The sequence below is a fragment of the Gopherus flavomarginatus genome, chromosome 9 (genome assembly GCF_025201925.1).
Source record: "Gopherus flavomarginatus isolate rGopFla2 chromosome 9, rGopFla2.mat.asm, whole genome shotgun sequence".
Lineage (NCBI taxonomy): Eukaryota > Metazoa > Chordata > Testudines > Testudinidae > Gopherus > Gopherus flavomarginatus.
This window is the reverse complement of record NC_066625.1, coordinates 56,516,623-56,543,779: the sequence shown is the minus strand read 5'-3', so window position 1 is coordinate 56,543,779 and position 27,157 is coordinate 56,516,623. Positions and strand designations below refer to the sequence as shown.

Sequence of the window (27,157 nt, the reverse complement as noted above, 5' to 3'; positions counted from 1 at the left end):
TTCAAATAAAGAAAATTACCACATTAGTATCTATTATTTCCAGGCCTATAAAAATATCTGTCATCCTATTTAGCTACTTGTTTTAAATACTGCATTTCAGTGCTTCTGCGGGTAAGGTGTTCGGTACACTATTAGATTAGATGTTTGCTCTTCAAAATGGTTAACAACTTCAGACCTCTGTGCTTGTTAGCTGTTAACTCTAACTCACGTCTCACTCACTCCTCACTTTTTAAAGAGTTTGGAGTTTACTTCTAGACCTCACTTATCCAGCTTCTTAGTAAATAAGGCAGTGCCTCTCTTAATATTTTATTTGCTAATGACTTGACAGATCACACAGGGTGCATTCCTAGCACTCATTTTACTGAATCATCACATTTTAAAATTCCTTACACAGTGATGTCAGGAGGAAGCTCTGGATTAGCATTCCAATGTCAGTGTGCATGCCTTTTTTTTTTTAAATAGTCACAAAGACATTTGTATGAAGGTAGTTTGCAAATCAGAGAAATATATATATGAAGACATTGTGATTGCCTCAGTCCTGCTAAGGGGCTGCAAAATGTAACTTTGCAGCTACACTTCCTCTCTGTGTGTGTGTGAACTTATGCACCGCATTTCTTCATAATCTTTTTGGCAGGAGTTTTTCTGCAATGCCTCCTCAACATGTGACTATTTTAATCTGATTTCCTCCCTGGTTTGTCTCTTTCTATTATGCTGGTTTCCTTATTAATTATTATTATTATTATTATTGTTTTTGCATTCCCTCTTTGTGCAGTTCATCAGATCCTGTGATCACCTCTTTTTTTTTTTTTTCTTTTTGCCAGTAGCTCACGTGCACACATGGCAAGGAGCAAACTGACATCATTTGACATCTCTCTGCTTCCTCATTTCAATATTAACTGTTTACCAGAAGAGAAACAGGTTTGGGGCTAGGGTTGGGTTGGTTTTTTTTTTCGGTTAGTGAAGTTTTTTTCTCTTCACAGTAGCAGATGGAGCTTCCTCAAACTGCCCAGTGCTGTTTTTCATTTTAAAAGAGACAGGACTGTGGAAGTGTTTCACTTTCTGCTCTAGCTGGTGTATTGTAACAGCAGCAAAGCCGAGTGCCGCTGCTACTCTGCTCTCAGAGCAAACCTGTTAAAGGATTTTTCCCCCCCCTCGATAAATCAATAGGCATGACACAGCTGCAGTTCAAAGATGCATTTTGGGTAAGTGTGCAGTTCCTCTATATTTCCTGTGTTATACCTTCATTTATACATCTAAAGGGATTTTCTATTAATTTAATTATGGTTCACTCTTCAAACTGAGTTTAGAAGCAGATTAAGCTTCCCCCCCTCGCCCCAAAATATACTGTTTGCTATGATAACCATTTAATCTTTGAAAGAAAGACACACTGTAAAGAGTTATGGTGGACTTGGACTATATGACAGGTGAGGTTTTGATACTTTATTTCTAAACTAAGTACTCAAACCCTTTTGAAAGAAACAAGGCTTAGTTTGTCATGCAGCCCCAGAACCACTTGCTTATAGTGAATTGTTGGAGTTAGGGGGTCACTACTTTGGGCAGGTGAACTGTTGCTAATGATATTATGATTTCTCTAATACTTGCTTTTAGAATTTTTCAAGCCTCAGCTGAACTAACAGCCCCACAGAGAACCTTACCATGCACCCACCTGCTGTGTGTATATCTAACTTAAACATGCAGAAGGAAATTCGTGTTGCATTAAGGGCTCAGCATCCCAAACCATGAGATCGTGAGTCATGATCTTTCCCCTCTCCCTTTTTTTTTAAACGGAGTTGGACTTAAAATCATGAGAATTTCAGTAATAATAATTTTGAGAGCTGGGGGGGGGTATTAATTTGCCTTTTGGTTTCTGAGCCTTTAGTTGTCTTGTTTTCAATCTCTTCTGTGGAAACACAAGGGTTAGAAATAATTTGTTTTTTTAAATGAAAACTGAGATTTGTAAGTAACCCCGTGACTGCAGGAACTGGGGCTTTAAGAAAAACAACCAATGCTGTATGGCTTACAAGCTGAAAATGACACTTCTTCCCCATCACGCTTTCCCTCCTTGCCTCTCCCCCAGCCCTGGAAAGCACCTGCAAAGAATAGGGAATCTACATTAGGGAAGGGAGTGAACATGAGTGCACTACCCCCATCATCCTCTCCCCAAGCCTGAGGAGAATCCACTTAAAATTTAATTCAACCCTGATGCTGTGTTAGCTTTCATGCCACACCCACAGCACAATGAACACCCTGTGGGTGAGGCGGAGGGCAAGGACCACGGGTAGAGCGGAGTGGGGAGATAAGGAAAAAAGAGAAGTGGTGCAGAGATTAAAAAAAAATAGAAATAGCTAACCTAAACTAAACTGCATATTCCCCACATGAGAAGTAGGCAAACTCCATTTCCCTGCAATTACACTCGTGAAAGGGAGTCCACCTCCTTAGCAGCTTGTCTCTATGAGAGTTGCAAAGCCTGGCTACTGGAGAAGAGGCACACAGCAGGCCCTGGCTGGAGCTATTGTTGAAGCATAGGCCTTCTGCACAGATGATCCTGATCTCCAGTGAATATTGGAGAAGCCACAGTTCCGTGGGCCAGCCACTGGACTCTTTCCTGGCGTGGCTGCCAATGGTTTCCCTTGGTGAGCTTTCCTCCCTTGGATCATCTCTGGAGGTTTTCCCACAGGAGGAGCTTTGAGCAGTTAAAATAGAACCCAAAAATACAAAAATTAAAGTTCCTATTGTAATGCTAACGCAGCCGTGGGTGCACCTAGAAGAGATTTTCCAGGCCTGTTTTTCTGTTAAGATTGGTAAATGTACAGTGTAATATTCAGGATGGGGAAATGTAGCTAGTCAGAGCTACTCTAGGAACTTCAGCTTCTGCATTTTGAGACTTCTTTTTAAACCGTGCAACTTACATTTTGCATAATACTTTTTTTTGCATGTACTTTCTAGGGGCCAGATCCTCAGTTGGAGTAAATCAGTATAGCTCTGTGGAAGTCCATGGAGCTATGCTAATTTACACCAGCTGATCCTAGCAAGGTTTTGGTTGTGTTTTTTCCCAGTAATAACCCATTGCCTGTATTTTGGAATGTTAGTATTTGAATAATTCCTACTAGGCTTTGAAGTTTACACCTCCTTAAAGTGAACATACCTTTGTTTTTGCTATTGTTTGGCTACAAAGACTTCTTTTGCCCGGCATAGTTAATAAGGTAGAAACACGTCCGGTGGCTGTATCTTCACAATGAAAAAAACTAAAATAAAAACTTAGAATGTACAGGATATTGCACAATGTGCAACACCTCACAGTTAGGCACTATAAATCACAGGATCAGCAGTTAATTTCCCATCCATGAGTTTCTGCTATGTCTAATAGCAAGGCAGGTTTTGGAAGAGATTTGCTGCATCTCTTTCAATGAGAGATTATTCTCCCACATTCAACTGGCCCCAACAGCTGTGATTTATGTCTTCATGACAAAAAGATGGTTTTCACCTTATGGTACCTATCTTGAGGTAGCTCCTTAAAAACCTAGTGGAGACAAGGCAAAGGTAGTTCTTATCGCAATGTACCTTGTAAAGGTCAGCCCCAGGTGAGGGGTATACTGTTCACCTCAACTAGCAATTATGAGGTAAAAACTACCCATGCTTCATCTACACTAGGATTTAAGTTGAGGGAGTTGAGGCAAAGATAGCTTTTAGCTTGTCATAGCTAGTTGAAGTCAACACTGTACCCTTCGCTGGGGTTGACCTTGACAGGGAGATAAAAATTAACCATACCTTGTCTCCACGAGGGTTCTATATGGAGGGAACTATCTTGTGTTAACAACTATTATATTACAGAACACCCACACATACACACTCTTGCAGTGAATACATGACCTGAGAGCAGCAGATCTGTGTCTTTAGGGCTGGGTAGAGAAAACACGTAGTTCACCCTGCCTCTTAAGTGTTGCCCATGTTTTTAAAGCTGAGCCCTCTTTCTGGAAAATGAATCATTTAAACTGGCTTAATTTTTCATTTCCTCCCCCAGTCAAACATATGGAAAATTTAGCACAGAAATGACTTTGCTAAATTTCATGCTTCAGCCATTTTTGCTGTAAATGGACTTGGGGAAAACAAAAATCATTAGAATTTTTTTTAAATGTGAAGTATTTTAAAAATTGTCTACAAACTCAACAATTGCTGAAGGGAATTTGGTTAAACCCTCCGTAAAATTTGTTTTTTGGCTGAAGTGTCCCATGCTCCAATCTATAAAGTAACACCATTTGGGATGTTTTGAGGGTGAGAAAATAGACACTTACCTACAAAACCATTTTGCTAACTCAAGTGTAGCATTTGCTAGCAGGTGAATGCTTTATAATTACTATGTAATACCAAGGTAGCAGTGCCATTCTCTCTCCATCTCACCAGCACATACATAGTAGAAGATAACTTTGTGTTAGCTGTACCAGTTGAGTATCATTTCTGTAAGGTTACGTTAGTGGGCAGAGATACAAGCAATAAGGGTTTATGGTTACAAATTTGGGATTTCTTTCCATTGTTTTTTCACTGCTAGGAATTCTGAGGGTCACCTTTTCGTCCTCACCCCAGTTTGATGCTGATCCATTAAAATCAATTGGGGCTTTGCCGTTGACTGCAATGGAGCAGGAGCAGGCCCTATTTCCTTTTCTTTTGATGCACTCATCCCTACCATCAAAGCCTTGTAATGCAGTTAACTGGCCAGGAACTGGATACGGCTTTTTCTGGCACCTTTCAATACTGTTCCTTAATCATCTTGGAAGACAGAATATGATTTTCAAAAGCACCCAAGTAACTTAGGAGCCTAGCTCTAATTTTTCAAGTGACTTAGGCACTTAGGGCAGGATCTCAAGTTCACTGAAGTCAGTAGAAAGACTTTGCATTGAGTATCTTACCATAAGAATATTCAAGTTCAGAGCAAGAGCCATGGAGCTCTTACTGAATGCTGTTGAACCACTACCATTTTTGCCACCACCACTCAGATCTTCTAGTTGTCACAGCTTGTGCAGTCCATCTCGGGACTCAAAATGACAAACCTGTCCCAATTCTACACACTCTATTGGACACAAATGGGCAATTTCTTTTCTTTACTCATGTTTCCTACATTCTCTTCACATCCAAATTTCAATTATTATTAGTCTGGCATAGCTTTGTACAAATGCCGTTGACCCATGGCTGGGAAACTTGTTCTCATATATAGTAAAATCAATTAGATTCAAAGATCTAATCTCTTAAGTTTTTCCCCCACTGTGGACTGCATCATTAATCTTCTCCGCACCTCATGTCTCACTTTGCCAGGATTTGATCATAATAGCACAGCCACATACCTGCTTCATTGAAGTTTGCAATGATTCAAGAGACGTAGCGAGAAAAATGTCTTATATCACCTAACTTAAGGGGCATGTTCCCTTGCATTACTTTGAAGATGCTGTGGAATGTTCTTTGACACTCACTGGGCATTTGTATGGATGGCACATCAGGTTGCTAGGAAACAGCAGATTTTTGGTTCCTTCCTCTGTCTTTATCTCACCAGTGTCATTTTTTGGTTTTAGTTTCATGCCGTAGTGCAGCAAGGTGGATTCTAACTGTCAGATGATATGTAATGCACTTGCTTAATCTCAGGCGGCTCATCTGTTTTTTGTTGTAAAACATTTCTCAGCAACTACAGTCAAATAATGTAAAGCTGACAATACTATTCCATAAGGACTTCAGGATTCCATCTGGGCTGAGTCAAACACTGAAGGTACATAACTCAGCACTGTAATCATTCAGGGTTATTTTGGAGGTCCAGGATAAGAAAAAAAAGAAAAAGAATGTTGAAAATATGCATCCACATTCCAGCAGTTTCTTAGTTCCTTAAGAAGTTACCTCTTTACTAGAAATGGAATTCAGTTCTGCTTCCCTGTGTTAAGAAACCTCACTGGACAAATCTCAGAAATTGAAAAGTTCCATGGCTGCAGCTGAGCAGTCTTAAAGCACCTTTATCTTTGTCTTAAAGGAAAATAGGAGCAAATTGCTATAATGCCTTAGAAAACTCAGTAGCAAAGAGCTATTCAGAACAAGGGTTAAAAAATGGTTTAGAGACATCAGCTCTTGTTCCTATATACAGAGGCAAGAGCAAATAAAAAAAAAAGATTTGTAAAGTAACAGCTTTTCCAAACCTTGGGGCAGGTTGGCTGGTTGTGACTGAAAGCACCCCTGAATTCACACCCTATACACCATTGTAATACTCTTTGTACAGAAATGCCTGGTGAGGTATCATATAAAAACTAGTAACTTGCTAGTCAATAATATCATAATGAAATGTATGTAGCAACATCATATGTACAGTTATGAATTCCCCCATATGATGTTATTAGCACATATTCAAAAGCAGACAGCCCTTTCTAGGCAAAAGTTGTTAAACAGTCTATCCTAAACAGAGAAATATGTGTTTCTCTCAATTTACATATAAGTATTAAACAGAGTCCTCAAGACAGCAGGGGGAGGGGATGGCAGGAAACAAATCAATTAGATTTCAGCAAAAACACATGGAGAAAGAAAATCATGGAGCCTCCTTCACCACCAGACTCCAGGTTGCCTTCTTTACTGCATGAATACATTTTACTTTGAAGGGTAATCCTCAGAATTCACTTTAAATGCCACCGGAACATAAAGGAAAGAGGCAGAGAACCTCATGTTCTCTCTCTTTCACCTATGAAGAGGAAGACACCAGCACCCTTAGGCCTCTGGGAGAGATCTTGACCAAGAAAAGAGTCAGTCACCATCTTGCTGGAAGACTGTGAGTGAGAAAGACCATCCTAAGCAAATTCTTGAACTAAAACTTGCTAGATTAAGTTTTAAACATTTAGATGTTTACACTTTTATCTTCTTGTACCTAGAGCTGTCGATTAATCGCAGTTAACTCATGTGATTAACTCAAAAAATTAATCGTGATTAATCAAACTATTAAACAATAAATTACCAATTGAAATGTAGTACATATTTTGGATTTCTTTTTACAATTTCAAATATATCAAATTCAATTACAACACAGAATGCAACATGTACAGTGCTCACTTTATATTATTTTTATTACAAATATTTGCACTGTAAAAATGATAAGAGAAATAGTATTTTTCAATTTACCTCATACAAGTACTGTAGTGCAATCTTTTTATCATGAAAGTGCAACTTACAAATGCAGTTTTGTTTTGTTACATAACTGCACTCAAAACCAAAACTACGTAAAACTTTGGAGCCTACAAATCCACTTAGTCTTACTTCTTGTTCAGCCAATCACTAAGAGAAACAAGTTTGTTTTTCATTTACAGGAGATAATGCTGCCCACTTCTTAATTATAATGTCACCTGAAAGTGAGGAAAAGGTGTTCACATGGCACTGTTGTAGCTGGCCTCACAAGATATGTATGTGCCAGATGTGCTAAAGATTCATATGCCTCTTCATGCTTTGGTCACCATTCCAGAGGACATGCTTTCATGCTAATGGCACTCGTTAAAAAAATAATGTGTCAATTAAATTTGTGACTGAACTCCTTGGGGGAGAATTGTATGTCTCCTGCTGGTTTACCCGCATTCTGCCATATATTTCATGTTATAGCAGTCTCGGATGATGACCCAGCACATTTTATTCATTTTAAGAATACTTTCACTGAAAATTTGACAAAATGCAAAGAAGATACCAAAGTGAAATTTCTAAAGATAGATACAGCAGTCGACCCAAGATTTAAAAATCTGAAGTGCCTTCCAAAATCTGAGAGGGATGAGGTGTGGAGCATGCTTTCAGAAGTCTTAAAAGAGCAACACTCTGATAAGGGAACTACAGAACCCAAACCACCTAAAAAGAAAGTCAACCTTCTGCTGGTAGCATCTGACTCAGATGATGAAAATGAACATGCGTCAGTCCCCACTGCTTTGGATCATTATCAAGCAGAACCTGTCATCAGAATGGACATATGTCCTCTGGAATGGTGGTTGAAGCATCAAGGGACATATGAATCTTGAGTGAAACTGTCATGTAAAATATCTTGTGATGCCGGCTACAACAATGCCATGCAAACGCCTCTTCTCACTTTCAGGTAACATTGTAAAAAACAAGCAAGCTGCATTATCTTCTGCAAATGTAAACAAACTTGTTTGTCTGAGCAACTGGCTGAACAAGAAGCAGGACTGATTAGACTTATAGGCTCTAAAGTTCTATGTTGTTTTATTTTTGAATGCAGGGTTTTTTTGTACATAATTCTACATTTGTAAGTTCAACTTTCATGATAAAGAGATTGCACTACAGAACTTGTATTAGGTGAATTGAAAAATACTATTTTAGTTTTTTGCAGTGCAAATATTTGTAATAAAAAATAAATGTAAAGTGAGCACTGTACACTTCGTATTCTGTGTTGTAATTGAAATTAATATATTTGAATATGTAGAAAACATGCACAAATATTTAAATAAATGGTATACTATTATTAACAGCGCAATTAATTGCACAATTAATTTTATAATCGTTCGGCAGCCCTACTTGTAACCCTTTCTAACTTTATTTCTTTTACTTAGCATCAGTTAACCTATGTTCTATTGTAAATAAATGCATTTTATTTTACTATAAACCAACTCAGTGAGGTGTTTCAAGAGAAGAATGTATTCACCTCAGCTACATTGATAAACTGGGATGTGTTTTTGTGTTTTTAGAGGAACAAATGAACTTTATTATTTCTCTGAGTTGTTCAGGAGAGAGCAGGGCACTTCAGGGTACAGTAAACAAACCCAATTTTTTCACTTTTTCATCATAGATTATATCTCTAGACCCTTAATCATTTTTGTTGCTCTCCTCTAGACTTTCTCCAGTTTGTCCATATCTTTCTTGAAATATGGCACACAGAAATGGACAGAATACTCCAGTTGAGGCCTTATCGGTGTGGGATAGAGCAGAAGAATTACTTCTCGTGTCTTGCTTACAACACTCCTGCTAATGCACACCAAAATGATGTTTGCTTTTTTTGCAACAGTATTATACTGATGACTAATATTTAACTGCTGATCCACTATGACCCCCAGAACTCTTTTCACAGTATTCCTTCCTAGGTAGTCACTTCCCATTTTATGTGCATGCAATTGATTTTTCATTCCTAAGCATAGTTCTTTGCATTTGTCCTTATTGAATTTCATGCTATTTACTTCAGACCATTTCACCATTTTGAATTTTAATCCATCCCCTCTCAGCTTGGTATCATCCACAAACTTTATAAGTGTACTCTCTATACCAATGTCTAAATCATTTACAAAGATATTGAACAGAACGGGACCCAGGACCAATCCTCTGCAGAACCCCACTCAGTATGCCCTTCCAGCTTGACTGTGAACTACTGATAACTACTCTTTGGGAATGGTTTTCCAAGCAGTTATGCATCCACCTTATAGTACCTCCATCTAGACTGTATTTCCCTAGCTTGTTTATGAGAAGGTCATGGGGGACAGTATTAAAAGCCTTACTAAAGTCAAGATATACCATATCTATCACACACCCCCACTCATAAGACTTGTTACCCTGTCAAAGAAAGCTATTTGGTTGGTATGACATGATTTGTTCTTGACAAAATGTTTTCTTCCTGCTCTGAGCTGTGTTTTCATTTCATCCTGAACACCTCAAGGAGGCCTCACATGTGAAGCAGTGATTGGAATTCTCTGTTAGGCTCTCTTTAACAAAAAGGAAGAAAGGACAAATACAAATTTGAAGTCCAATCTTGCTCTCAACCTTGATTGGGTGGTTCTAGTCACTACTGTGATACAAAACAATAAAAACTTCAAGTGACTTCAATGCAGCAAAAATCAAGTCCTTGGCTACATAGTTCCATCCTATTATCCTATTATCACAATTCTGAGCGCCTCAGGGAACAGTAGGAAGTCATAAAGGTTAAGGCCACAAGGGACCACCAGATCCTCTAGCCTGATCGACTGTATATAACAAGTATTAGGGGGTAGCCGTGTTAGTCTGTATCCACAAAACACAAAATATATCACAGAACACCAACTCCACCCAGCACCCACACACTAAACCAGGGCCAGTGCAAGGATGCTTTGCGCCCTAGGTGAATCTTGCACCTTTTGCCCTCCCCCATCCCCGAACCCCCACTCTGAGGAGCCCTCCCCTCTCGGAGCAGCTCCCCTCCCCCCCCGAGGCATTCCCCCCCCCACAGCAGCTCCCTCCCTCTTCCCTGAGGCGCCCACCCCTGCGGCAGCTCCCCACTCCCGGCCCTCCGCCCTGGGGCACCCCCTGCCCCAGCTCACCCCTGCCCTGCCTCCTCCCCAAGCATGCCGTGGCCGCTTCACTTCTCCCACCTCCCAGGCTTTCAGGGCCAATCAGCTTAGGTGCTACAAGCCTGGGAGGTGGAAGAAGTGAAGCACCACAGCGTGCTCAGTGAGGAGGCAGGGCAGGGGTGAGCTGGGGCGGGGAGTTCCCCTGTGTGCCGCACCCCCCTTACTTGCTGCAGGCGGCCCTCCCCGCGCTCTCCTGCCCCAGCTCCCTCTGCCTAAATGCCAGCAGTGACCAGGGCAGCTGAAGATCTGGCCGCTGTGGTCACTGCCAAAGAAAATGGCGCCCCCCAAATGCCAGCGTTCTAGACGACCGCCTAGGTCGCCTAAATGGTTGCACCGGCCCTGACTAGACCTAACAACTGAAATTAGACCAAAAAGGTAATAACCAAGTGAGACTTGGTCACAGGGAGGGGTTACTCAGTGAGTAGAGTGTGCTCAGAGGGATATCCTCAGGAGATTGAGCAACATGAAATGCTGCTGTCACGGGGGAGAGCAGTCAGACAATCTTGCAGTTCTTTACAGCATGACATACAATGGAGCAGACAGGACTGACCAGTTACAGCATCAGTTTGTTTTATACCAGAACGGCTTATGGCGAAAGAGAAAGTTTCGTAAGGATCAGCATTGTCAGGTTTTCTCTTCCAGTTGAACAGGCATTTCATTCTAGTTAGATGGAGCTGCAGCTCTGAGTCAATGAGACTATTCACAATGCCACTATGCCTGCTAGTAACGGCTGATCTAAACAATAGTTTTTGCACTACTCTGGAGGCAGTTATGTCAATATGAAAGTGCTTATATCATAGCTTGTATCAGAATGGAGATGTGTCCATATGAAACTTCCTACCAAAACAGAGCTGTCTGTTCCAAAGCAGTTTAGTTATTCTGGGATAAGGTGCAAGAGAAAGCAATGTAAGACAATTTGTGTGTGAATAGTAGGCAGGTTCTGCCTGAAAAAGCAAAGTTGTATCAGTTCATGAAACACTTGTTAGTTTCACAATTTTTCAGGTTTTGTGACACACCATCCTGATAGATTGAGTTGGCATATTGCATCATATTGACTAACAGGATGTGTTGAAAATTATTTGGAAGATCAAGATCATTAGTTAAATGTGGATTTTGTGGTTTGAGAGGACAATGTAGCCATGTGGATAATCTCTGCTAGGAGCCAGAGGAATTCATTGCCATATACAACAAGGAATGGAGAAAATTTCCTAAACATGTGTCCTTTCATATTCTGGAGATCTATCACACACAAACCTCTCACTGAGAAAATTGAGGCTCAGATGGGGAAAAGGCCTAGAGAATGGCTGTGTGACTTTAAAGTGAAACCAGTTCAGGAAGGAGTAAGTGAATCAGTGTGAAGAAGCAGTTTGTACTTAAAAGCACTGTAAGAAGAATTGACAGAAAAATTTGTTAGCGAGAAGAGAGAGGAAGCATGTACCTGTTACAGTGGATTAACATATTTTCCACAACATTTATAGATCTGGGATCAAATCCTGCTTAGGTTGTAAATTCAAGGGAATTGAGTGGTCTCGCTTTTATTTCTCAGTTGATGATGTCTCACATCTCAATTCTACTACTGCAGCCAGCCTGCTGTCTCAGAACTGTTATCTCGCTAACAAGGGGAATCCTCAGTTCAAACCCTTGACTGTCTCTTGCTCCTCAAGCCAGGAAATGCTTGAAGCACTATGGAAACAGAAAATTTCACCTCCAAAGAGGTATCTGTTTGTCTCACAACAATGGCACCGGCTGGCTACTTACAAATAATATATTTATGGATCTCTGAAAGTCTAGTATCTATTTTACATAAGGACCAGAATGCTCTAAATTACATGGAGAGACAGTTCAGCGTATGCTCAGGCTGACCACTTAAGAAGGTGTAAAAAGGTACCTTTGCCCTCACACTTGAACTGCTCAGAACTGTTCGACTGCTTCATGCTGCTCCGGTCCCAGCTGCAGCTCAGGATGGAGCCAAACGTGTATCTGAAGACAGAAGAAGATTTTTTTCTAAAAAGAAAGACTGGAAATAAAACAGGGAGGAACAGATACATAAATGTGGGGAAGATTTTTGGCCTGCGTTTTGTAATATCTGCATATTCACTATTAACAGAAGTTAGATTGAGACCAAGAGTCTTCCCCAAATTTTATTTTCAGTTTCTCTTATGTGATTAAATAAATATTATCTAATAATATGCTGGAACAACCTTTGACCTACTCTTTAGCCCATATATCTACCAGAAACCAAAATGCCCTCAGAAAAACAACACTACTCTCTGGCCTCACTCCATAACAAATAGGTGGAAGTGACTGAGTCAGATTTCTCTGTCCTTAGATTATCCAGCAACGGACAACCTTGGTTTGTTGATTAAGCTGAGGCGTAAGTCATCTGTTGACAGAAAAGTTTAAAGGAACACCACTACCTTGAAAATCTCATTTATCTCAACATTTTGCACAGACTGTAGCTGTAGGTAATCCCCTATAATCATTCTAAACAAAAGAAGTTGGCAAAAGAGTCTTGATTTTTGTAGAGTAGAACCTCAGAGTTACAAACACCAGAGTTACGAACTGACTGGTCAAACACACACCTCATTTGGACCTGGAAGTATGCAATCAGGCAGCAGCAAAGACAAAAAAAAGCATATACAGTACAGTGCTGTGTTAAACATAAAGGGAAAGATTTGACAAGGTAAGGAAATTGTTTCTGAGCTTGTTTAATTTAAATTAAGATGGTTAAAAGCAGCATTTTTCTTTTGCATAGTAAAGTTTCAAAGCTGCATTAAATCAAAGTTCAGCTGTAAACTTTTGAAGGAACCATCAGAACGTTTTGTTCAGTTACAATCATTTCTGGGTTACAAACAATCTCTGTTCCTGAGGTATTTGTAACTAGGGTGACCAGACTGCAAGAGTGAAATATCAGGACACATTGGTCGAGCGGGCAGGGGGGACAGACAGACACAGGTGCACAGCCTCGACCAGAGCCAGAGGCACATTGGTCCATCTGGCCCTGTGCTACCAGAGTGACCCTTCCTGTTGGGGGTGGGCAGGGCTGGTGCTTCCTTTTAGGCGGCCTAGGCAATCGCCTAGGGCGCCAGGGTTATTGGGAGGCGGCATTTTGCTGGTGGGGGGGAGGCAGGCGGCTCCGGTGGACCTGCTGCAGTGGTGCCTGCGGAGGGTCCCCTGCTCCTGCGGCTCCAGTGCAGCTGCCGCTGGCATTCCTGTGGACGGTCCGCTGCTCCTGCGGCTCCGGTGGACCTCCCGCAGGCACGGCTGTGGCAGCTCCACCGGAGCCGCGGACCGGCAGACCCTCTCCGCAGGCACGACTGCGGCAGGTCCACTGGAGCCGCGGGACCAGCGTGTGGGGCGGCGAAATGGCCATGCGCCTAGGGCGCTAGAAACACTAGCGCCGGTCCTGAGGGTGGGCCCATGCTGTATTACACAGCTCCCCTGCCCAGCACCTCCTGGATCCACTATATCCAGAGCCAGGGCTGACTCCAGCTTTTTTGCCACACCACTTCGGCGGCAGCTCTACCGCGCCGCTTCATTCTTCAGTGGCAAGTCCTTCGCTCCAAGAGGGACAGAGGGACCCACTGCCAAATTACCGCCGAATACCTGGATGTGCCACCCCTTTCCATTGTCCGCCCTAAGCACCTGCTTCCTTTGCTGGTGCCCGGAGCTGGCCGTGCCCAGAGCCCCCCTACAGCCCTTCCACCACAAATGCACAGTGCTGCGCACACATACCCTGCCCAGTGCCTCTCTGCCCACAACCTCACCACAGATGCCCAGCACCCCACACTGAACCCTCCACTAGCTAGTTTTCCAATACACACACATTTCCCCTCGCTCCCTTCCTTCCTCCCTCCCACTGCCCTTCCCCGCAGCCCCACCACCACAACTACACAATGCCCACACAGACCCACACTGTCCTTTGCCCTGACACACACAGATCTCCCCCACTGCCCAGCACCCTCAACAGGCTCCCACTGTCTAGCACCCCAAAACACACAAACTCCCCCACTGCCCAGCGCCCTCCACACCCTCACAGCCCAGCACCCCACACACACCTCCCAGACAGTCACTCCATCGCATCCTGCCCCCTTTCGTGGCCGCACTCACCAGTCCTGCTGGAAGGTCTCCGGCTCCTAGGGTGAGAGCAGTGAGGGGAGTCGTCAGACTCTCCACATGCTGCGCCCACCACAAGTGCAAGCTCTGTGGCTCCCATTGGCTGGGAAAAGCACCAATGGGAGTTGCCAGAACTGCGGAGCAGGGCTTGCAGGCGCTGGCAGCATGCACAGCCCCCCAACTCTAAGAGCCAGAGGGACCAGCCAGGGGGTGAGGTGGGGAGTCCCGGGAGTGCTCACCTGGGGTGACTTCCATCCTGGGGAGCATCTGGCAGGCTGGTCCCTTTGGCTCCGAGGGTCACGGGTTGGGGCAGAGGGCTCTCTGCCCGCTCCCAGTGCCTGCAAGCTCTGTCCCTGAAGCATGTGGTGCTCCTGCCAGTGGGCGGGTGCCAGGCGCTGCCCCAGGAAGCAGTGCTGTGGCTGCAGTCCAGACGGTCCCAATATCAGGACAAAGGGCATCCCGACCGATGTAAGGTTAGGACACAGGACAAGTTCCCTAAAATCGGGACTGTCCCAATAATATCAGGACGTCTGTCACTCTATTTGTAACTCTAAGGTTCTATGTAGTTACTTTGCATCTGCAAATTTGACACGATCAGCTCAGGATTGAACAAAGACTGTGAATGGCTTGCCAACTACAGAACCAGTTTCTCCTCTCTGGGTTTTCACACCTCAACTGCTAGTACAGGGCCTCATCCTCCCTGATTGAACTGACTTCGTTATCTCTAGCTTGCTTGCTAGCATATATATACCTGCCCCTGGAAATTTCCACCACATGCATCTGAAGAAGTGGGTATTCACCCACGAAAGCTCATGCTCCAAAACGTCTGTTAGTGTATAAGGTGCCACAGGATTCTTTGCTGCTTTTACAGATCCAGATTAACACGGCTACCCCTCTGATACTTAGTTTGCTTTGTGCATTTAGAATCATAGGGCTAGAAGGGACCAAAAGGGTCATCTAAGCTAACCCTCTGCCAAGCTGCAGGATTTGTTGTGGCTAAACCATCCAAAACAGGTGGCAATCTAGCCTCCTTTTGAAAATCTCCAGTGAAGAAGTTTCCACAACTTCCTAGACAGTCTGTTCCATTGTCCTACTGTTCCTACAGTTAGGAAGTTTTTTCCCGAGATTTAATCTAAATCTGCTATGCAGTAGTTTGAACCCATTGCCTCTTGACCTGCCCTCTGTATCAAGAGAGAACAACTTTTCTCCATCTTTTTTATGGCAGCCTTTCAAGTATTTGAAGACTACTATCATGTCCCCCCTTAATCTCCAACTAAAAAAAACATACCCAGTTATTCTAGCCTCTGCTCATATGGCTTGCATTCCATCCCTTTGATCATCTTTGTCACTTGTCTTTGGATCCTTTTCAGTTTTTCTACATCCTTTCTATACATTGGTGACCAAAACTGGACACACTACTCCAGCTGAGGCCTAACCAGTGCAGAATAGAATAGAGCTATCATCTCCCATGGCTTGCAAGCTATGCTTCTGTTAATGCAACTTAAAACTGCATTTGCTTTTTTTTGCAACAGCATCGTATTGCTGACTCATGTTCAGGTTGTTACCCACCACTACCCCCAGATCCTTCTCAGCAGTGCTGCTGTCAGGCCAGTTACCCGCCATTCTGTATTTGTGCATTTGTTTTTTCTTCCCTAAGTGTAGTATCTTACATTTGTCTTTGTTGAATTTAATTTTGTTGTCTATAGCCGAGTTCTCCAATTTATCAAGATCCCTCTGAATTTTAGCTCTATCCTCCAAAGCATTGGCAACCCTGCCCAGCTTTGTGTCAGCTGCAAATTTGGTCAGTGTGCTCTCTATTCCTACATCTAGGTCATTAATAAGATGTTAAAACAACACCAGATCCAAAACAGATCCCTGTGGAACCCCACTTGAGACCTCCCTCCAATCTGACATCAGCTTATGTATCAGAATGTCACATGGGACTGTTTCAAAAGCTTTGCTGAAATCCAGGTATCTTATGTCCATCACATTCCCCCTATCCATTAAACCAGTTACCCTGTCAAAGAAGGAAATCAAGCTGGTTTGGCACGATTTTTTCTTGGTAAATCCATGCTGACTGCTAGTGATCATCCCTACATCCCCCAGGTATTTGCAAATTGAATGTTTTATACATTGCTCTAGTCAGCGGCGGCTCCAGGCACCAGTGCTCCAAGCGCATGCCTGGGGTGGCAAGCTGCGGGGGGCACCCTGCTGGTCCCTGTGAGACCTCCCGCAGGCAAGCTGCTGAATCCGCGGGACTGGGGACCTCCCGCAGGCAAGCCGCTGACGGCAGCCTGCCTGCCATGCTTGGGGTGGCAAAAAAGCTAGAGCCGCCCCTGGCTCTAATAACTTCCCAGGTAACAAAGTCAGACTGACTAGTCTATAGTTCTCTGGCTCCTCCTTTTTCCTCTCTTTAAAGTTGGGCACTGTGTTAGCCCTTCTTCAGTCTTCTGGGACCTCTCCTGTCATCCATGAATTTGCAGATACTATTGCCAATAGCTCTGAGATTTCTTCAGCTAATTCCTTCAGTGCCCTCTGGCCCTGCTGATTTGAATTCAAATTGATCAGATCTCTGATGTGTTCTTTACTTATCCCAATCTGCATCCCTTCCCCTTTACGTCAGCCTTTGATGAAGTGTACAGTTTCCCTGTTTCACCTGTATGATCTATCAGTCAGTTTTTTCTTTGCTGAAAAGATCCTTAAAAACCAGAACAGGTGAACAAAAAATCCCTTATCACAATTTCTAAAGGACTTAACACACATTTCAGGACACACTATTTAAGAAATTGGAATTTTTCTAGATTAAGTCTTTTGAAAACACCTTTGAGTTGATAGTGTCGTAGTGCAGGACAGCATATGAGGTTGGTGGCTCCAAATCTCCATTGTGACCTGTGTCCTATGCATCACTACAGCATCAGAAAGGGGATGAAAAGCTGTGGAGAGGGCCCCAAGGAAATATAATCTGCAGAAAAGGGCCTCCCTGGTCAGCAAAGAGCTTCTGCAAAGGTACCATGATGTTAGCCTCCTACCCCAGTTTCCAGCACTGGTAGAGGATCAGGGGTCTGGAGGAGACGTGTTGCTGTGCTCCAGCCATTCTTCACCTCCTATGGGAAGTGATTGGAAACAAAGTCAATTTAGAATAATCTTGCAGCTGCTCTAAGTGACTCTGAGGGTCAGGGAAGCCCCTAAAGGGCCCTAGAATACAGGGAGAGCAAAGAAGATTTAAAGTCACCTTTGCATCCCCTCTCTCCACCCCACCTTCTGCAGTGAGAACAGAGATGGAGTAACAATGAGGCCCAATGTGCAGGAACTTCGTTTCAAGGCTTTAGAGTCAGTGAAAACCAGCAGCATCTGAAAGTGGGTTAATGAAACTGTCAAATTAGTATTGTGATAGACCCAGGCCAGTTGGGAACAGCAGAGTAGTCGAAGGGAGATATGCTGGCCACTGCATAAGCAGTTTTCTGTTCCCTGAGTGAGCAGAGCAGGGGCTGCTCAGGATAATGAGAACACCTGACTCCAATTAACCTGCTAAGAGTCAGGTGAGGCTGTTAAGCACCTGACTATAATTAAGGCCTCTCTGATGCTATAAAAGGGCTCACTCCAGTCAGGCCAGAGGGAGCCACAGGAGAGGAAATGCATGCGAGAAAGTGGGAGCAAGAGGTGCAAGACACTGAGAGTGAGTAGGCATACTGCTGGAGTTCTGAGGAGTACAAGCATTATCAGACATCAGGAGGAAGGTCCTGTGGTGAGGATAAAGAAGGTGTTGGGAGGAGGCCATGGGGAAGTAGCCCAGGGAGTTGTAGCTGTCGTGCAACTGCACCAGGAGGCACTCTAAACAGCTGCAGTCCACAGGGCCCTGGGCTGGAACCTAGAGTAGAAGGCGGGCCCGGGTTCCCCCCAAACCTCCCAACTCCCGATCCTACACAGGAGGAATTGACCTGAACTGTGGCTTCTACTAGAGGGGAAGGTCTCTGGGCTTTTTCCCGACCCACAGGCTGAATCTGTGATGTGTGCAAATCCGCCAATAAGCGCAGGACCCACCAAGGTAGAGGAGGAACTTTGTCACAATATGTAATCTGAGCCAATTTATGACAGCAAGAAAGATCATGATTATTCAAAAGAAGTTGGGCTGTGTCTGCCTGCTTTGCTATTTAGAATAAGACCATTAAAAATGGTCTGCAGGGTGGATACCACTTTCTTAACACCTTTTTATATACCTCTTTATTCGGGATGAAGAGGGCACTCCCAGCCTTCAGAAAAACTATCATCTTTTTATTTTGGAAATACCAGGTCTCCAATTCCCTGGTTTCACTGAGGATCCTTGGAAGACTGGAGAACTCATGCATTACAACATCCCAAGAGACTGACAGCTGAGTAATTGAAAGAAATAGATAGTATGATTTAAAGCTCTGTTTTAAACTTAGAAAGCTCTTTTTGTGAAGGGTTCAAAATCCCTTAATGGAAGACTGAGAAACCATTTCCTCAAAGTTCTCCATAGCTGTCCAAGAAAAATGGGGAAGACAAGACATGAGGTTCCTGTTATTTCAAAAAATAAAAATCCAAAGAGAAAAGTCCTTAAAGTAAAAATTCCATGATGTCCAGCTTCTGGGAGAAGCAAAAAAGGGGAGAAGTAAGATATTAAGGTACTGCTTGTCTAAGACTTAAAGTTGCTGAGATGAAGTTAATGAGTTCAGGCAGGGTGCTTGTAGGATACAGTTGAACTAAAGATTTTATGAACTTGTACCTCTGTATCCATTTATTTCACTAACCAACAAACAAAGTGCAAAACTGACAACTTGGAGCTACACTAATGTGGGAGTAGCAGAATGTAGAAAGGCCAAACCATGTACTGCAACGGTAAGAATGACAAATATATATCACTTTACTAGTCCAGAGGATGAGTGAGGATGAAGAAGCACAAAGGTGAAAAGTCAATTACTCTTTTTAGCAGTACACTAAGCCATGCATCTGCTTTGCTAATACGCACAATGTCACGGAGAGAGAGAGAGAGAGATGCACCACAGAGCAGGCTGCTGAAATGCTCGGTGTGGCCAACTCTTGCAATATTATGAGTCTGATGATATCTGGTGTTTCTTAGAGGCCCAGCTCTCAGACGCCTGCAAGTAATTGAGAATCTCAGCTTTCATTTAAAAAATAATTAATTTTCTGGCCTTCAAGGTTGCCTACAAAAGCATGAAAATGAAACCAGAGCATAACCTAAGGACTCAGCCAGAAGGTAAACAAACAGAACCCCACTTTTTTTTTAATTACATCTTATGATTTTAAGCTGTTCTCATTATTTTGAGGGGGCCTGACTCATGATTTTTAAAATACACGGGGTTGGCAACAGTATTTGCTAAACAATATGTATGAAACAGTTTTCAATAGTGCCTAGGTGACTTAGAAAGGGAATCTTATGTCCTATTTTCAAAAGTGATTTAGGCTCTTAGGCTGCTTAAGTGACTTAGTGTTGAAAATGGGACTTAGGTGCTTTTGAAAATTTTTCCCATACATAAAATTCCAGCATAGCCTTTTGGCTCATTAGCAACCACTTAAATTTCTAGTAAAGAGGAAAAAAAAAAGTTGCCAAGGAGTGAAAGAGATTGAAACACTGGTATAACCGATTTTGAGAACAGATGTGAGCACAGCTCCTCAGCATCCTTTCCTTATGATTTCCATCCAAAAAAGGTCGATTTTTGTACACAGAAGCCAAAACCAGTTCTAACTAGGAGAGCAAGTGCAGTGTGTAAGAGCTGCAAACAACAGTTACCTTTCAATGGACTCCAAGCAGTTCTGGCCAATATGAGCAAAGGAGATAATTTGTTAGGAAACTGCTTAGAACATGGGCATACATTTCAAAAGTCATTAACTATATGATTACTGGAATAAGAATAATACTATAAAAGTACATATATAACTCCGGACAAGTGCAGTGACTATTCCGGTTACAGAGTTCTAATTTCACACTACTTGGTTCCCTGAGCTAAACCTCTTCCTACACCATCTGTACTATTTATGTGCAGTTGCTTACCAATTAAGCTGCATACCTACAGCATTTGGCCATTAACAATTTCCAGCATAAAATGCATCGAGACGACCAGATAGACTTTTTGTACTGGGAATACTCCAGCCTTCACCAACCTACCCAAGCTCACAGGGTGCAGAACACAATTTTCTCTTTCTTTATTTCTTTGGAAGAAATATATAAGATTCTTTTGCCATAGATGGCACTCTGAAGTCCCTGCGCATCTCCTTCCTCAATATCGTTTTACACTACTGTGCACCATGCTAGAGCTTGAACTTGAATAGCAACAATAGATATTTCTCTCTCTTTTTTTTTCTAATTCTTCCTTATGCACCAGGTACTTAGGCTATTAGACCATTTAAAGGTACCTTGTCAAATAAGAGACATGATCCAGTCACAGTAAGGATCACAGCAATCAAGAGAAAGTCACTAGCACAACCAAATGAACTTTGGGAATACAAAGCTCCTTTACCAACAGAGTCACAAATTAAATCTGTTTGTGTGATTCACCTACAACATATAAATTTCTGAAATTCGGTCCTTGTTGGAGCTCCTAAAAGGAATCAAATAATCCCCAAGGATCAAAGTTTAGGGGGAGAATACCCCCCTCAAAAAACCCCAGTGATTTTAAACAGTTCCAAAACCTAATACATTATTTATTGTTAGAGCGACACACTTTTAATAGATCATTTTGCAATGGTTGTATAATATGGATTTCCTTTTGGTAAAAGAAAAAAAGATACTGGCATGAAGAAATAGGTTCAAACTTCACTTCCAAAACAATAAAAATAAAAGTCAAACCTAAAACTATCATCCAGGAGCTCCTCCTTCATAATCCTAGCTGGTAATTCTCTCATTTATAAGCTTGTGTATAATAATGAAGTATTAAGTTTCAGCTTTGCTAAAATAGTCAATATCTTATCTGTCAATTTCACCAAACAAGACAACCTGTGAAACAAAACTAGAGCTGTCTGAAAAAATGAACACCTATTTTTGTGAAAAATTTCAAAGTTGTTGTTTTGAAGTGTTCAGAACAGATCCATTTTTCAGGGTTTGAGATTTTATTTTGTATACAAACTTTTTTAGACTTTTTAATTTACCAAAAACTGGGTTTTCAGCAAATGACAAATGGATAAACATATTGAAAATGGCTTCAATATTTTTTTCAAAACTTCATTTAAAAATAAAGCACACCAATTTCCTCCCCAAAATGATAGATGTTGTTGAAATTTGAGGGGGAAATTTTTTGTCTGTGAAAAAAGAATACTTTTCAGACAACTTTTCAGCCAGCTCTGTGCAAAAACCCAGCATGACCGAGGAAGAAGGATTAATGATAATAGAGTAGCTAAAGGCTGCATGTAATTTAATTATAATGTCAAAGTTTCCATAAGCCCCTGTGAGGTCCTTATGGTATGAGGCACTGTGGAAACAGAATTTAAATTCTTTAAGGCAAGAACTGTGTCTATCTAAGAAGAAATGAGCAACAAATAAAGTGAGAGAGAATGAGAAAACATATAGGGAGGGATCCTCCTCTGATTCAATGATTATAGATTTCAATGGAGCTATGCCAGTTTACACTAACTGAGAATCTGTCCCACAGTTTTTACATGTGAATACATACACTTAATTTTTTTAGTTTGGTAACTGCATAAATGATGACTTTCCCAACGACTACCCACAGGCTAGCCATGAAACATTGTCTGACTTCTTGCAGGTGTCTCAGCATGAATGGATCATAAGAAGGGATCACGTTCAGAGAGCCTAGTCTAACTGTCATACATTTCAAACCTGGAAAGCTTGCCAATGTGGTTTTCAGTCTTTGGCAAGGAGCTGCAGTTGCAGAACATGTTCAAATGGAATGCAAGTCCAGAGACACAGAGTCACAGGGGCAGATCTGTAGCTGGGGTTGCCAACCTCAAATGTCCAAAATTATGAGACAGACACTTAGGAAAATGTCTATGTTAAAATTCACACTGCTTTTTCATCTACTTTAACTCTTGGGGGAACGTCGTCCCTTTTCATATGAGCATATTTCAGGAGACTCATCCTGAAATGCACAAAAATAAATCCACCCACAAATTGAGGCACCTCCACCTCTCTTTCACATCTGGTTGGTTGGTAGACATTTCCTCTGCACCATCTCTTCCCCAGCCACTGGTCTCAGCTGGCTCCTTGGTGACCTGCCCTGTGGACCTGTGCAGTCCACAGCCCTTCTCTCTAGTGAGCACCCCCCCCCCACTCTTCTCCGCTGGGCACTGCCCCATCTACTCTTTTTTTATTCTATCCAGATTTTTATTCCACCCTCTTGGCCATAATATCTGAGTGCCTTCCCCTAGCACATTATCTGGTATGTGTATCTGGTATGTTGCATATGGTTTATTCTCTCATTCACCTTTGCCACAACAGGGGAATTGTGGGCATTGTGCAGTGTTTCCCCCCCCTTTTTTCTTTTAGGTGTGTATGTGCCATCCAGCTCCCACCCCAGGTTACAGTCCCCTGTTCAGTTCCTTCTTCCTTTCCTGGATGCAGGCCCTGTCCATCTCCCTCTGCTCATTTCCTGGACACTGTCCCAGGCCTCTGCTCCATTCTCATCCCCCCACCTCAGATATTGCCTCTCCCCAGTTCTGGGAAAATGCAGCCAGGCTGGGCTGATTCGCTGTATTCTGCAGAGGAGTTGAACTAGTGTGTGTGTGTGTGTGTGGTGGGGGAGGTGGTCACACTCCTGGGGTGCCTTTTCCATCTGTACTGCTCATCTTTGCTTCTCACATCCATCGACCTAGCACTGTCCATGCCTGTGATTAGGTCAGTTTAATTGTGTTGCTCAGGGGTCTCAGTTTTTCAGACCCTTGAGCGACATAGTTATAACCAACCTAATTTCCTAGTGTAGACCAGGCCTAAGTGTCTCTATACAGGGTCAGATTAGCAAGTGCATATCTCATTATAATAGGTATTTGGACACAAGACTGGCTACATAGGATACTTTTATTGAAGGAGTCAGTGGGGAATTTTCCAAAGGTTCATTGTCCAAAGCTAAGCTCTGATTAACTGGTTGAGGTTTTTTTAGTATTGTGACAATTTTGTCCTCTTCCAGTAGGACCTTATCACTTGAAAACATAAAGGAACAAAGTTGAAAAATGCTCCCCCTTAACTTTCAGACCCCCTCTACTATGCTCCAGTCCACTACCCCTAGTCTCTGCAAGACTACTGAACTAAGTGTTAACAACCCAGTGCCAAAGGTTTGGTGCTTATGACCCTTTGACCTCACTCCTGTCCCTGTTCTTTTATTAGTTGTCCCCCGAACTCAGTGGGTTCTGTGGCCCTGTGGTTGCTCCCCTTAGGCTGGGGGAAGATCCTTTAGCAGTGGGCGGGCTTCACCCGCCCACTTCCCAGACACCCAATAGATACAGGTGACCATGTCTGCATGCAGTATTCAACATGTACATGTACCATGGATTTATATAGAGGCAATATGATATCAAAAAAACAAAAACAAAAACAACACCCCTCCTTCTAAGCAGCTGTGAATTAGTTGTTTCTGTCTAGGAGCTTTTTTCTGGTGCAGTGATACATAGAAACATCAGAATTTCAAATTGTTCCAAGCTGTCTTCTTTTTTAAATTTTTAATGCAAGCCTGACAGCGTACAGGGACTGTATTAATCATTAGGTTTATTTGCATAGATGTAAGGACATGAGCATTACCACTGCAAGGACCTTAAGCAAGAGCCTTAAAGAGGAGATAAGAGACCAGACATTCACTGTTTTAGCACTCAGGTACCACTTTATTCCTGTTAAAGGGGCAAGGAATTGAAACTACACAAGATGCCCTGCCCACAGGCTCCTCTGATTCTTTATATAATCCAGATTCCCACAGCTCAACCACCAATCACCACATGAATCATTATGTGAAACACACACAGTTATGGCTTATTGCTCTCAAGTCAGTCCTGACATTTACCCAAGTTATTTATTATGGAGAAACTTCAACCTACTAGAAAACCTACACTTTTCAGCTACCCAGTTCCCTTTTTAAAGTATTATTGCGTGAGGAACAGCACCTACAAAGTATTGGGGATGGAGGGGGGAGAGAAAACAGCAATATGAAAATATATTCCAACTTGCCCACTTCATCACGAGGAGTTGATTATCCAAAAACTCTGAGGATAATTTTGTGTAGTTTCCTGCCACTCTCCCCTTAAACCCAAACCCCAGATCCAACCTCCCAACCTGTTGGGAAGTTCAGATCTAGATTGTGCAGCACGGACCCACTTATCATTGTTTTAGGCTGGGATTTGAGTGCCTACACTCCCTTAGGTCTCTTTGAAAATCCCACCTGAAATGTGTGAGAGAGGTGTTGCAAGAGAAATGTAGGACCATAAATCCAGGCATTGGCAAGTTAATTAGCTGTTACCACTCAAGAAAGAGATCTTGGAGTCATTGTGGATAGTTCTCTAAAATCATCCACTCAATGTGCAGTGGCAGTCACAAAAGTGAACAGAATGTTGGGAATCATCAAGAAAGGGATAGATAATAAGACTGAAAATATCATATTGCCTCTATATAAATCCATGGTATGCCCACATCTTGAATACTGCGTGCAGATGTGGTTGCCCGATCTCAAAAATGATGTATTGGAATTGGAAAAGGTTCAGAAAAGTACAACACAAATAATTAGGGGTATGGAATGGCTTCTGTATGAGGAGAGATTAATAAGACTGGGACTTTTCATCTTGGAAAAGAGGCGACTAAGAGGGGATACAATAGAAGTCTATAAAATCATGAGTGGTATAGAGAAAGTAAATAAGGAAGTGTTATTTGCTCCTTCTCATAATACAAGAACAAGGGGCCACCAAATGAAATTTATAGGTAGCAGGTTTAAAACAAACACAAAGTATTTTTTCACACTCTGCACTGTCAACCTCTGGAACTCCTTGCCAGAGGGTGTTGTGAAGGCCAATACTATAATGGGGTTCTAAAGGGAGCTAGATATATTCATGGAGGATATGTCCATCAATGGCTATTAGCCAGGATGGTCAGGAATGGTGTCCCTAGCCTCTGTTTACCAGAAGCTGGGATTGGGTGACAGGGCATGGATCACTTGATGGTTACCTGTCTGTTCATTCCCTTTGGGGCACCTGACATTGGACACTGTCAGAAGACAGGATACCAGGCTCGATCGACCTTTGGTCTGACCCAGTATGGCCGTTCTTATGTTCTTAAAAGCTTTTCACTCAGTCCAAAAATGGTCAAAGCTGCAGGGGAGAAAAAAAAAATCAAAAAGCCACGTCATCTTCCAAACCTCACGTTAGTGTGTTAGTTTCAGAGTAGAGCTGTTGTGAAACCACGGTGGTGTTACAAATGAAAGTCTGGACAGGTTGAGCTAAAGAACTAGCCTATGTAGCTGAGCAGACTCTCATGCTCTATGGACCAGGTAACACAAACAGCCCAGTGGGCTAGACACTTCCATTGGACAGAGGAAGCTTGTCCTGAGCATTTAAGGCCCACAGAAGTTTGAATCTTGAACAACTCCTCATTTATGTGATAGCAGCCATCCTAGCCAACACACGGGGAACAGAACCAGATGCTGCCAGAACATCTACAGATTGAGCCAAAATCTGAGCTTTGTAGCTGGGGTTGTAACAGCCTTGGCTCCTCTGTGGATTTTGCTCTGAGTGGGATCATGACGCAGCAGCCAGTGGGATACACCATTACAACTAATCTATTGGATGAATTTTGATTTTTTTTCCGGTCAAATGAAATAAATTAACTTTTTCATTATCTGATGAGCTCTAATCAAATGGATTCTTTAGTAAGTATTATTTAGCAATATACAGGCTGATTCCACCTTGAAATTTAAAATTATTGGGAACAAACATTGAACTACTGTTCTCAATTTTCTTCCTGTGTTATGATCTCTTGTGTACTGCAGAAACCTGCAATGCCACAGTTATGCTTCTACCTAGTAGCTCAGCTGATTTAGGTGTATTCAGAACTCAGCGTTAGCAACAATACTTTCCAAATTGAAGATATAATAAGAATCCCCAGACCAGACAATAAACTTCACAAAATACTCTCTTAAGGTTCAGTCCTGCAATCCTTAAATCACTTAAGCATGTACTTAAATTTAGGCACATTAGTACTCTTATGGTTTGAGTGGAACTCATCACCATTGGATGGTGTGAAGTCCAAAAGTACAACTGAGTTCAAAAATAATTAGATAAGTTCATAGAGAATAGGTCTATCAATGGCTATTAGCCAAGATGATCAGGGATGCAACCCCATGCTCCAGGTGTCCCTAAACCTCCAAGTGCCAGAAGCTGGGATTGGACAATGGGATGGATCATTCAATATTGCTTTGTTCTCTTCATTCCCTCTAAAGCATTTGGTGCTGGCCACTGTCAGAGATGGGACACTGAGCTAGATGGACCATTGGTCAGATCCAGAATGACTTTTCTTATGAGTGCTTTGCTGGATTGAGGTCAGAGGGCAGAGCTCCTTGGAGGACTGAGCCTTTAACAACAATCTCTAGATGAGAGATTCTCAGGCTGTGGTCTGTGGAGCTCTTGATGCTGGCCCACAAAGAACCATCTGGCCACATTGTTCTGGCTCCCTTCTCTCCTCACTCTTAGCTGAAGGGAAGGGGAAAAGACATCAAGTATTTCCCCATATGTACTTTCTCATGTAAGCAATTGCTGAC

General features: G+C 42.5%; 1 protein-coding gene across 2 annotated transcripts in view; it reads left to right on the top strand.

The window, feature by feature from the left end:
- The first annotated feature begins 835 nt into the window (after window positions 1–835).
- The window catches only part of PSTPIP1 (proline-serine-threonine phosphatase interacting protein 1), a 91,406-nt gene continuing 65,084 nt past the window's right edge, over window positions 836–27,157 (top strand). Inside the window, exon 1 of one of the 2 annotated variants that reach the window (XM_050967029.1) lies at window positions 836–1,202. In XM_050967029.1, the coding sequence (XP_050822986.1) occupies window positions 1,170–1,202 (33 nt within the window). In that variant the 5' untranslated portion in view covers window positions 836–1,169. Of the gene's footprint in view, window positions 1,203–1,681; window positions 1,748–27,157 lie in introns of those variants that run through there. The other variant, XM_050967030.1, reaches the window with a different exon arrangement.